At 35.8% G+C, this 14,023-nt stretch overlaps 1 protein-coding gene across 1 annotated transcript; it reads right to left on the bottom strand.

The window, feature by feature from the left end:
• Positions 1 to 25: 25 nt before the first annotated feature.
• sgk3 (serum/glucocorticoid regulated kinase family member 3) lies at positions 26 to 13,588 on the bottom strand. Its single transcript, XM_067434297.1, has 17 exons — positions 13,319 to 13,588; positions 9,744 to 9,925; positions 9,555 to 9,638; positions 9,152 to 9,224; positions 7,850 to 7,925; positions 7,435 to 7,510; positions 7,027 to 7,076; positions 5,272 to 5,329; positions 4,894 to 4,977; positions 4,667 to 4,798; positions 3,904 to 4,016; positions 3,411 to 3,447; positions 2,934 to 3,020; positions 1,653 to 1,748; positions 1,408 to 1,563; positions 1,074 to 1,163; positions 26 to 991 (listed from the first exon to the last, which is right to left on the bottom strand). Exons 2-17 carry the CDS (start codon positions 9,819 to 9,821, stop codon positions 821 to 823), a joined length of 1,461 nt encoding a protein of 486 aa, XP_067290398.1. The 5' UTR covers positions 9,822 to 9,925; positions 13,319 to 13,588; the 3' UTR covers positions 26 to 820.
• Between the last annotated feature and the right edge of the window lie 435 nt (positions 13,589 to 14,023).

Here is a 14,023-nt window from a genome sequence, read left to right as displayed (position 1 = left end):
AATAAGAGGCAAGACGTGAGCCAAGTGATTCAAAAACACGTGTTTACTTGTACAGTACATCATTTAAAGGTCATGTCATACGTCAGTAGGCACTATAGGTGTCTCATCTCATAAGCACAGTGCGGCAAATGAAATAGTGGTTTATTACAGGGTCATTGTCAGTATTTAAGTGCTATTAACTCATTAAAATCTAAGATGCAAATAGCAACAAATGTATAATTTACATTGTACTAAGGCTTATGACCCGTAACTTGAAGGGTTTATCTAAATTAATTTCAAAACAGCTTAAAGGTCTGCCTATTTTTTAACTCACTTACACAGTATAAGGGAATATATACATGTTAATTGCAAGCAATACATGAATTGCTTGTGTTGACATTATATGAACATTGTTTTCCATAGTAAATTTCTAATAAATGACTAAACTACAAAATTTAATTTTTCATATACTGCACAATATTATAAGCAATCAAGTATAAGAGTAGGGGCAAAAACAAGGAATGTGTAAGTGGATGTTTTACAAATGCCATCTGCCCTTGAAAATATTCTCAGGAAAACATCATTAACTTCAGCACCTTAGCTGAACTCTCAGGTAAGGCGTTTAATGTTAAACAAAATATAATGCTATTTATGCATAAAAATACAGTTTGAAACACCCTGCATCCCAAAAGGTTTATGCACTGCTTCTGTTAAGAAACAAAAGGATCCACCCTCTCTGTTTGGGACATCATGCTCAGCAAATTCTTCCCTTTCACCAGAGAGAGAGTGATCACTGGCTTTTAATGCAGCTCTCTGTGGATCGCCATTAGCAGCGCCACCCTTACAGGAAAGAATCTTCTGACGGCGGGGCATAAGAAAATCCCAGGAAGGCATCATCAGCTTCCATGACACTAGCATTGATGATTGACTGCCCTGAAGAGAAGCACACCGAGTTTGGCACGGTTTCTTCAGTAAACTCGGGATCAAAGTTTGAGATGTCATACTGGGAATCCTGCGAGACAACATTAAAGTTTTAATACTTTTAGGTATAAAAGATTGTGAAACTTTAGTAAAATAATTATGTTAAGTCTTACCACACTAGGGTTGAATGGAGGGGGAAGCTTTTTCTGTTCAAGATCGTCCCATTTAATGAATGAGAAAAATTCATGTCTTTTGACTTCTTTCTGTAACAAATAACATACAACATTGCCTAACGGATTCATTGGTTGGCATTTTAACGCCATGCTAGATTCCTTGGCTAGTGGCGAGTAACAAGTTGAAATATTATAAAAGCACAATTTCAATTTTGCTTTGGATAAAAATGGAAACTAAAATAGGAAGCTAAACTGCAAAAACATTATTGAGATAATACTGAAATGTTTAACAATAATCCACCAGGGGGTGATATACAAGTACTAAATTTCTCACAAAGTCATCTATGAAGCCAAGCCTCTTGGTGTGGTCTTTCTCCAGCAGGGCCTGAAGGATGGACCAGGCAGCTGTGGATGCCCCAGGGCGCATGACAAGCTCCTTGTGAAGAATGTTGTCATACATTTCATGTGTGTCTCTGCTGTAGAACGGAGGCTGTTGACATAAAGGTAAAACAAGATTTAAGCTTCATCATCTATGCATTTCCAAAAACTAGCCAGATTTATGGTTTATTTGTACCTTACCAGTCCATAAAGCATTTCATACAGCACAGATCCCAGACACCACCAGTCCACAGTGTTATCATAGGGTTGCTTCTTGAGTACCTCTGGAGCTAGATACTATCAAAACAAAAGAATCCAATTATTGCATTAAAATTGTTAAGTTATTCTACCCTCAAAAAGCTTGATTTGCAGTTAATAGAGTGCAGCAGTCATGGCACCAGAATACAGAAGACTAATTCCCCAGTGGTTCCCTAAAGAGTTACATGTTTTTTTTTATAATGTGTTTTTTAGATTTATAAGTAAATTATTAGCGATCACATTGGTAAACATAACTTGACAATACTTTTGCTCTACAACATAAATTACACACACCCATATCGAAAACACAAATTTTAAAGTTATGTTTATTTTTTAAAACACACATTTCTAATAAGTAAGTAGATAAGAATGTTTGGGGTCAGAGTGTGTGTAATTTACGCTGTAGTGCAAAACATCTAACTATCGTCAAGTTATGTTTATCACCAACTTTATTTTACTTATACATCTAAAAACCGCATAGAAAATCTCAAGAAAACCACTGGTGAATTAGTCTTCTGGGTTTTGACATCACAAATGCAGTACTGGTTAATCTAGGCAAGTGTAATGACCAAATATGTGACAATTTAATATAAATTATCCCATTAGTTATCTTTATATTTCACAGATGTAAGTTAGCTATCTTTACATTTCACAGTAACATGTTAAACTAATTTTTCAAACAAAAAATCAAAAACACACATTACAAGTACAAAAGTCTGTAGTGCTTTTTTTATATAAAGAAGCTTGATTTGCACTAAGGCTGCAGTTGTTATATATACACAGTAATAATGTGAATTTTTTTTTTTAATTAGTTTTTTTTCCATTTAAATCCATTTTAAATGCAATTCATTCCAATTAATTCTAAATAGCAAAAGCTACATCATTACTCCAGTCTTCAGTGTCACACGATCCTTCAGAAATCATTCTAATATCCTGATTTGGTGCTCATAAAAAATGTCTTATTATTAAAAATGCTGAAACCGGTTGTGCTGGTTAATATTTTTGTGGAAACCGTGATATATATTTATCAGGATTCTTTGATGAATAGAAAGTTCAAAAGAATAGCATTTATTTAAAACTTTTCTTACATTATCAATATATGTTTTACTGATCAATTAAATATGTATTTGCCGAATAACAGTATCATTTCCAATTAAAAAATCTTACTGACCCCAAAGTTTTTGAAAAGCATCATTTATCTATCATGTTTCAATTATACAGTACCTCAGGTGTCCCACAAAATGTGGTCGTTGTGTCTGCTTGAGAGATGCCCTCTTTACATAGTCCAAAGTCAGTCAAGACTATATGTCCCTTAACAAACAAAATATGTCAACAGGAACATATTCAGAAAGCATGTCACCACACAAAAGGCCTATTCTTCACAGAGCCAAAGACTGTGTCTGACTGGAATATTTGGCAGGGCCTTGTAAACTCACAGTTTTATCAGATTCGACAGGAAATGCACAAATAAAACAAACTAATCTCAAGCATTCTTACAAATTAAAAATAGGTCTTTGGTTTCATTGCTATATTTTATTTGGCTGGCTACAAAGTTATACTTTGTACACCTCGTCTCGGGAAATCAAAAGAGTTTGTTATACTTCACAGTGAGGGTAGATTACTCTGTTTCCCCTGGAACTCTCAGTGTTGATCGGCTATGCTCTGGCCATGATAAAAGTGGGGAAAAAGTGTGATACTTACTTGAGAGTCCAGCAGGATATTTTCTGGTTTCAAATCCCTGGGAACACAAGAACACTTAACTTGTTAGCATTTTGTCATTTGCTTTCAGCCAGGAACAATTCAACTGAAAAAAACTTTACACAGAACATTAAACAGAAAAACCCTCAACAATGAACTATGGCTAATATATGACAAGACAAGCTATTAATAATGCATTTAATTCATGCATACTATACTCTCATGATGGCCATTTCACATGTGAGTGTAATTTTAAATGACTAAGTCAGTTCATTTTAAGTCAGTTCATCAATCACAATTTTACAAAAGTAATGTTCCAAGTCACATTATGGCAACAACTGGGAAACCAGAGGAGGTCTAGAATGTGTCTATTAAACATTCCTCTGCTTCTGGGAATTCTCACACACTTTGACAGCGAAACATCATATGAGAATCACCAAAAACCTGTGTGTTTATAATAAAATTATAATAATGTGTTTAATAAATCTGTATTTACCTGTAAACAATGTTAAGTGAATGCAAGTAACCCAGAGCACTTGCCATCTCGGCGATATAAAACTTTGCTCTGGGTTCAGGAAAGGTCCGCTCTTTTTGCAGGTGAAAGAAAAGCTATAATGTAAAGAATAAAAAAGTTCACTCAATAAATGCAGAAAATAGTCAGGCTACCTATTACATCATGGTTTCCCAAGACCATAGCCTGCCTCACAATGCTACTTATTTTTGTCTGACTTATTTAAAATCATTAGACTTAAAAAACGGGAAGTCAAACGAGTGGTTTAACTGAACATGTGAATAGGAACCATGCAAAATGCCAATAAACTGACCAATAATTTGCTTTAAAAAAAAAAAACCCTTCATCATCTCATTTGCATGTTACATAAAACTCCTACATTTCCTTGTTAAAGTTATAGTTCACCAAAAAATTAAAATTCTGACATTAATTACTCACCATTATGACATTCCAAACCTGTAAGGCCTTTTTTTAGTGCAACACAAAATGTAAGTCATTGGGGTCACATGTGTTGTTTTTGGACTCCACATACTTTCACTGAGTTAAGCAGAAGAAAGTAGTCATACAGGTTTGGAATGAAATAAGGATGTGTAAGTGATGACCATTTTTGGGTGGACTATCTCTTACACTGAAAAAATACAATACAATACAATACAATGAAAACACGTCACTGTTGGTTATCAAAGATGGCTTTTGAGATATGATAAAGCAGATGTCTGCCTTGAGTTCCACAATCATAAATACTCACTTCTCCACCATTGACAAAATCCAGGACAAAGTATAACTTGTCTGTTGTCTGAAAGGAATAGTGCAGTCCAACCAGGAAGGGGTGTTTAACATTCTTCAGCAACACATTACGCTCGGCCATAATGTGCTTTTGCTGGCGTGAAAAGGGCATTCATTAATCAAATGTCAAAGAACATAAGAGAGTGAGCATTAATACAGTTTTGGTTTCAAAACAAAGAAAATCATTACCTCTCTCCTGTTTAAAATGACCTTTTTTTGCAAGACTTTGATGGCGTAACACTTCCCATCCCGCTTCCTCTTTGCAAGGAGAACCTTTGTGTGGGAGAGAACACGGTAGGTTAGCAACGGTTTCACCTTCCACTACGGCCACTCGTGGGCAATAACTGAGACACTTTCACTTCCTGAATGGAGAGTCCATGGCTAAGAAACAAACACTAAGGCTAACCATACAGCAAAGAAAACAATGTATTAAGGCCATATGACATTCAGAGCTGATACATAACATGCTACACACAAGGAATTTTCTCACTTTCTCTCACTACTGTGGCAGTCAACAATTTCACAACAGTTTCATCAATACGTGTTATATTTAAAAAGAAAATGTACCTTTCCAAAGCTTCCCTTTCCTATGACTTTAAGAAAGTCAAAGTCAGTAGGCTTTGCACTGTGGGCAAAAAAAACAAAACATGGACATTAGGGCTAAATAAGGCATATGCATCATTCATTTACACAATGTTTTTCACCCAAATGCATATAAACACAGTATTTATCACTATACAACGCAATAAACTATTCTAGTATTCTAAACAATTACAACCCAAATCCAAATAGTTGGGACACTGTACAAAGTGTGAATAAAAACAGAATGCAATGATGTGGAAGTTTCAAATTTCAATATTTTATTCATAATTAAACATAGATGGCAAATCAAATGTTTAAACTGAGAACAAGTATCATTTTAAGGGAAAAATATGTTGATTTTAAATTTCATAGCATCAACATATCTCAAAAAAGTTGGGACAAGGCCATGTTTACCATTGTGTGGCATCCCCTCTTCTTTTTATAACAGATTGCAAACGTCTGAGGGCTGAGGAGACAAGTTGCTCAAGTTTAGGAAAAGGAATGTTTTCCCATTATTGTCTAATACAGGCTTTTAGTTGCTCAACTGTCTTAGGTCTTCTTTGTCACATCTTCCTCTTTATGATGCGCCAAATGTTTTCTATGGGTGAAAGATCTGGATTACAAGCTGGCCATTTCAGTTCCTGGATCCTTCTTCTACATTTTCTATCATGTTGGAAAATGCAAGGTCTTTGAAAATGCAAGGTCTTTCCTGAATGAGACAACATCTGGATGAGAGCATATGTTGTTCCAGAACTTGGATATACCTTTCAGCATTGATGGTGCCTTTCCAGATGGACAAGCTGCCAATGCCACACGCACTCATGCAACCCCATACCATCAGAGTTGCAGGCCTCTGAAGTGAGCGCTGATAACAACTTTGGTTGTCCTTGTCCTCTTTAGTCCGGATGACATAGCATACCAATTTTCCCAAAAGAATTTTGATTCGTCTGACCACAGAACAGTTTTCCACTTTGCTGCATCCATTTTAAATGAGCCTTGGCCCAGAGAAAACACCTGCGCTTCATAAGCGTTTATATACGGCTTATTTTTTGACCTATAGAGATTTTACAGCGAATGACACGATGGATTGTGTTCACAGACAATGTTTTCTGGAAGTATTCCTGAGCCCATGTTGTGATTTCCATTAAAATTAGCATTCCTGTATGCAGTGCTGTCTAAGGGCCCAAAAATCACGGGCATCCAGTAGTTTTCCGGCCTTGACCCTTATTTGTTCGATTGTTCCAGATTCTCTGAATCTTTGGATGATATTATGCAATGTAGATGATGATAACTTTAAACTATTTGCAATTTTTCTCTGAGAAACTCTTTTCTAATGTTGCTCCACAATTTTCACCACGGGATTGGGGGAATTTGTGATTTTGACTTCTGAGAGACACTGCCACTCTGAGAGGCTCTTTTTATACCCAATCATGTTGCCAATTGGTCTAATAAGTTGCAAATTGGTCCTCCTGCTGTTCCTTATATGTACATTTAACTTTTCCGGCCTCTTATTGCTACCTGTCCTAACTAACTTTTGGAATGTGTAGCTCTAATAAAATCCCAAATAAGATTTAAATGACATTTCAAAATGTCTCCCTTTCAACATTTGATATGTTGTCTATATTCTGTTGTGAATAAAATATAAGTTTATGAGATTTGTAAATTATTGCATTCCTTTTTTATTCAAAATTTGTACAGTGTTCCAACTTCTTTGGAATCAGGTTTGTATTAAACACTTACTGTGGGTTTGCAGATGGTCCCAGGTTAATGTTTCTAGAGGTAGAGTTACTCTGTAAGACAGATATGAGAAAAATATAACTGCTAGACTCAATTAAGCTGTAGAAAAACTAGTCATTCTATTTATTTATTAATAAGTTTATTTGCATATGATATGGACAATACATAAATATAAAAGAAGATTGAAAAACTAAAAATGTACAGAGATTGTAGCACATTATTTTGCATCCCTAGAAATAAAAAAATAAAAAAAGCTATACATAATTCTATTTTGAACCAAATGTCAAAATGCTTAAAATACAACTGCATAACACTTAATGCCTGTGAACACAGCAACCAACTAGAAAAGTATGATGCCAGCTTACTCAATACCCTATATAATAAAAACATAATATTAGTTCAAATACCAACCTTGTCATCTTCATCCTCTGAGGCATCGGAGAAGTTTTTAGATTTGTCCATCTGCAGAAAGTCTTTGACATCAGGACTGCGCATTTGAAATGAACATTCACATGTTAGAGGTCTGACTGAGGCGATACAAAGCCACAGCTGTGAGAAGAAATATAAGCTAACATCAACAGTTCTCTGTAACAAGAACCGTAACCATGGAGAATCAAAAAGAACCATCTTTTATTTGGCACAGGTTCACAAGATAGTCAAATCAGCTCTAGCTCTACTTCTAGTTCAGAGAGATATCTCGTTGTGGCTGGTTTGGCTTGTTTCCATCCAAAGGCCACTCAAATCTTACAAAAATGTAGATGCATTGATACCGTGAGTGGTAAAAGAAACTCAAGCAACGTAAAAAAAAACTGGCTGATATACTCACTAGTTGCAGAGCTGTGGATGGGACACAATCCTCTGAATGAACTCATGTAGCCCCGCTCTTCTCTGTTTTATAAACTCTAAAAATTACACAAAAAACATAGGTGTTTAAAAGATCATAGACAGCATACCCTGATTTTACATTAATCAAGTAGTGAGCCAACACAACATAACGCATGCTTATCATAAAAAAGGAAACAAAAATACTTGAATTAAAACATCTAATTATTATGAACTGCATAGGTTTAAAAGAATGCAAAACTACTACCATGACAGAGGCTGAATAGGATAATGTACAATTTTGGTTAAAATAACTCTTGAATTGTGGTTTCATGTTCTTGGTAGCCAATAATTCACTGGACTAAACACTTTGTGGTAGACACAATTCATGTTTATCCTCATTGCAAGTGAACCCATTTTTACTCATGTAGTCTAAATCATTTTTCTAATCTTGCATATTTTTGTTCATGGTTTTTGCGGATGTCTAGCAACCTGACCATCTTGGCATCTGCTTATTTACCTAGCTACCAGGAAGTGACGTGAATTTGCATCAAAATAAAGGAGAGCGTGATTGTTGATGTCAAAGGCTGTGTGTCCAAAACTTTTTATATCATGCTATCCACGACCCAATCAGAAAAGATCTATGAGAACTACTCATGACTACCATCACCTCTGACAGGAAATAACTAATTTATCTGTAACTTATCAAAACCAATGCTGTCCAATGTGAATACAGAGTGAACCCTCAGTGAAGCATGGGCAGCTACAGTAAACATGTGCACCAAATAATTATGACTGTTATTGTCCAGTGAGACAGCAATTATCCAGGTAGAATGAGGGGGAAAGAGAAAAGCAGAGAAATAATCTTACCAATAGTAAAGAAGCCTTTAGAACATGTGCACAATTTTTGCATGTGCTTCCAATGACCAGACTCATGATTTCTCCATGAAAAAAAAATCTTGACCACATACTGGCCACATAATTGGTCGCACATGAGCTAAATACAATTGGTACTTGGGTGTGCATTCTCTTTCTGTTATTTATGCACACAACGTTGCTGCCACATTGTCTGAGAGCATAACATGAGATTAAACAAGGACAAAGATTTTATAGGCTTGGTGCAGAATGGATTTAGCATGGTTGATTTTCTGTAGGGAAGACTGTTGGATAATCTAATTTGTCAAATACACATGATCTCTGTTAAGCTAAATGAAGCAAAGTCGCTAACGTATGTGCACGAGACGACAAACTTTTCCAGAGAGCTTTGTACAATATTCATCAAGGAAATCAGGGAAATGTAAAATACCTGGGTCAAAGTTGTCTCCAAATATTCTTTTAGAAGGAATCTTCAAATTCAGAGCAGGAAACTGTTTTTTCAACTGTGGAAAAACACATTATATTTTGAAAATCCACTACCATTCAAACATACAGAGTCCGTAGAAATTTTTTTAAGAAATGAATCTACCGATAGGACATTTTTAAATTGTAATAATATTTCACAGTTTTAACTGTGTTTAACAATTATGCAGCTTTTGTGAGCAAAATAGACTTCTTATAAATTCTTTTTTTTTTTAAATCATACTGACCCTAATTTTTGTGAACAGTGAATAGTTTGTATGTTGCACAAAATAATACAAAATATTATTTCTGAAGATACATTCCAAAAATGTAACAGTTTTATGTTTTAAACTATAATTCAAATTACTTACAGTGTTGTACAGTTTATCAAATTCTGCATATCTCCGGAACACAAACCACTCATGCCTTCCAACACTGACCATTACTTTGTAAACCTAATGAGTAAAGGAAACATTCACATATCCGACGTTACAACACAACATTTAAAACAAACCAAGACTTAAAATCTGTATGAGAGCATGAGAGGTAATGTGACTCACAGTATAGCGTTTCTTCTTGTCTCTCTGTTCATTGTAGCAGGGAATGCTGACATTGGGGCAGCTTGGTTGCTCCTCCATCCTGAGATCTTACAGAATCTCACAAGCAATGGCTCACAGGTCCTCAGAACGCACCCCTGCCTCTTGTGCACACCTGATTCTGATGGCAACTCTCCATTCTGGTCCTGCACAGAACATAAACATACGCAAGATGTTAAACCACCATCAAGCGCTCTTCTCAGCAGGGTCCAGCGTCCACTTTAGCTCTAAAGGGCTTTGCATGACAGGACAGGAAGGCCACTCAGAGTCACTAATCAAGTGTGGCATGAACACAGAGAGGAGCCTCAGTCTGGCCAGCCAAGCGATGAGTCTCCACCTCTCTTTTCCTCGCATTCTTTTATCCTCCCCTCTGCTTCTCTCCAACTGGGAGGGAGCAAATGGGGATATTCTTCTTTCATATGCCACTTCCACATACTCCCTCTGTTAAGTGCAACACACCATTGCTCTCTGGGTGGGCGACATTCCCTGTCCCCTCTGAGGTATATGAGGTATTTTTAGAAAACGCTGTTCTGGACCTACAAGATGCAGACTTAAAGGCCAGGAGGAGCTCAGGAGAGAGTGAATGAGCACTGATAAATATTTATGTGCACAGAAACACTGACATTCCTCAGTATATGATCAAAAAAATTCAGCATATAATAAAAAATAAATAAATAAATATTATCCATAGCCAACACAAAGCGAGGATACAATGATTAGACATAACATTATGACCACCTTCCTAATATTGTGTTTGCAGCCCAAACAGCCCTGACCCATCGAGGCATGGACTCCACCAGACCCCTGAAGGTGTGCTCTGGTATCTGGCACCAAGATGTTAGCAGCAGATCTTTTAATACATGTAAGTTGTAAGGCGAGGCCTCCATGGAATGGACTTGTTTGTTCAGCACATCCCACAGATGCTCGATTGGATTGAGATCTGGTGAATTTGGAGGTCAAATCAACACCTCAAACACATTGCTGTGCTCCTTAAACCATTCCTGAAGCATTTTTGTTTTGTGCCAGGGCGCATTATCCTGCTGAAAGAGGCTACAGCCACCAGAGAATACTGTTTCCTTAAAAGGGTGTACATTGTCTGCAACAATGCTTAGGTAGGTGGTACATGTAAAAATAGCTTCCATATGGATGGCAGGACCCAAGGTTTCCCAGCAGAACATTGCCCAAAGCATCACACTGCCGCCAGCTTGCCTTTTTCCCATAGTGCATCCTGGTGCCATGTGTTCCCCAGGTAAACAATGCACACGCACCCAACCATCCAGGAGTCAGCATGGGCATCCTGACTGCTCTGTGGCTAAGCAGCCCCATATGCTACTAACTGCGATGCACTGTGTTTTCTGACACCTTTCTATCAGAACCAGCATTAACTTCTTGAGCAATATGAACTACAGTAGCTCATCTGTTTGATCGGACCACACGGGCCAGACACTATAAATAGTTAGATCGCATTCTTAAAAACTTAACAGTATTTTAAAAAACGCAGTGTTTTCAAAATATGTAAAACGTAACTTTAAATACACCAGTTTCATCTAAATAAATGACCACCAAAACACCAACTATTTTCTAGAATAATATACATCTTTATGCATAATTATTTTAAAATAAGAAGTGGGATTATACAAAACACTCCTGTGTTACTCCTGTGTTAGACTGCGTGACATGAAATACAAACTAAATGTGTGCAGATGAGATAACAGACTGTAGCTGCCGCAGACACAGATTACCTTATCGCAGCAATCTGTCATTTTTTCTACATTCTTGTTAGCTCGTATGAATGTCACAGGTTTATTTGCCTAAGTGGCCAACTATTCAAACGACTTAAAGGGAGTTTAATAACTCGCATGCATATTCAAATGTGTCAGATATATTGGAGCTCTCTTATTGTTTTAAATACGCAAATAAATGCACACTGCCCAGTGTATCTGCCCAGCCCTAATGATTTACCTGCAGACAAGATTACTCATGTTGTCTTCAACTAAAAACAGTCACCAGGAAGCATAGCATTATTTAAATGCCTGTGCCAGTGTCAGAGCCAAATAATCGAACAGAAACACTTTACCTTTAAACTGAAACTAGAAGCTGGGTTCTTCACGCATGAGAAGTGAAAGATCACTGTGAAAGTCTCATTTCAAATGCACAAAATAAAAAACAGACAAAATGATAGAACAGCTTCAGGCTGATTATTATGCAATTTCATGAAACTATAGCCTATTATTTAATGTCATCACTACATTGGAGGTGTCAAAAGGTTATTAAACATGCCCTCATGCTATAACAACTCAAACAGTCAAACTGGTTTGAGCAGCGAAAAGAAAGTGCAAATGAACAGACATAAACTTGCACAGACATGTCACACATTAAAATATAGATTCATGCCATGCCAAAATGCATCAGTACAGGTTTCTACAGCTTTCATCTGAGATTAAGTGTAATCCTACACTATTAAAGATGTTATATCTAAAGTAACAAATGCACTGGATTCTATGTATAGAAGTATAACAGTGAATATAAGTAAATCTATAAGTATAATAAAACTTAGGACAGTTTAACTTCCAATAAAATTGATAACAAAAGGCTTGGTGAATATTTCACTTGTTGGTCATATCATTTTGATTTAAATTGTCAGCACTGCTACTCCTTAAGAATAATAAATGATACAGACTAGCCAACACAGGATTCATAGATTAATTTCTTAATGAGAAATTCCATAAATAATATACCATATTAAAAATAACCATCCATTTGTTTTGCTGTTGACCTAACGTTAGTCTAAGAAATCAATTAAATTCAATTTGAGCAATATTTATTGCCGATACAAATACATCTTATTTTGTGTTATAACCAATATGCAGAAGCAGAACTGATTTTTATTTGTAGTTCCAATTCTGCTATTTAACAAACTAACTAAACAGTTTGGCTACAAATGATATGTATAGCTGATATTGACATATTATGTGTAGCTGATATTGAAGAACTTATAACTGATTAGGTAAAAACTGATAATAAAACGAATGATCAGTCTCTATTTTTATTAATAAAAACAATATGCTTGTGTTTAATACTATTAGCATTACAATAATCAATAACAATTAAATAATAATATAAATAATGTAGCTGTTGCACACATTCAAATTACATAAATGGATAAAAACTGCCGATTTCTTTTTTATTATTATTATTTAAATCATGGTGGCCATCTGGTGTAAATACGAACATTTTGTAGCTAGATTTCCAAACGGCTAGAAACAATATTTTAGACTGAAATCAATCGAGATCCAAAACAAATTCCCAACAGGCAGACATCTGGCAGTGGCTGACATTAGTTTTTTGCAGAGCACTGTATTCCTGGCATTTGCCTTGCCTGTAAAATAAATAAATAAACATTTTATTACGTAATGTACATTGTGTACCATCGCCGAGAAAGGACCTGTTACAGCCAAAACTGTACTACAACCACCGCCGTACTTCTAGAGTCACTCGCGTGCTTCACATTGTTCAAAGAGAGTCAAGACATAACTTGCCTTATTTTCTCACTTTTTCCATCCAACTGACTCCAGTGACGTGTCGGGAGCGTCGGGAGGCAAAGGAAGTCCAACGATTCAAATATCAAACTCGGCGTGTCTGGGAACTAAATACTGACCCAGCTTAACGGAAAGAATTTGCACTCTCCTGCATTCATCATGTTACCAATGAACCGCCAGTGAAAGAAAGACACATTGACGTTTGTTCCGAAGTTCCGAAACAATCAGTCACGCGACTAAACGCGAGGAACGAAGAATAATAATGTTGTAAAGGAGCATAAACAACAGCGCCATCTAGCGGCACAACTCGATCATTCATACCTATGATTCATACACTTATGAATGAATATATATATATATATATATATATATATATATATATATATATATATATATATATATATATATATATATATATATATATATATATATATATATATATGGTTTACTGTTGGATTTTTTAACCTTATCTTTTTTTACCTCCCCTTTTACCTTACATGTTCCCTGTTTCACGAATCAGTATTTTGTTTTTATTTATTTTACTTTTTAAAATTTCACTGAAAAGTCTTATATTATATTGTATTGTATTGCATTGCATTGTATTGTAGTGTTACATGATGAGTTATTTTCATGACCTGTTAAGGTCATTAGACCATGAACTAATATTTTGAATGAATGAATGAATGAATGAATGAATGAATGAAT

Source organism: Pseudorasbora parva, chromosome 24, assembly GCF_024679245.1.
Source record: "Pseudorasbora parva isolate DD20220531a chromosome 24, ASM2467924v1, whole genome shotgun sequence".
Taxonomy (NCBI): Eukaryota; Metazoa; Chordata; class Actinopteri; order Cypriniformes; family Gobionidae; genus Pseudorasbora; species Pseudorasbora parva.
This window is presented reverse-complemented; position numbering and strand designations above follow the sequence as displayed.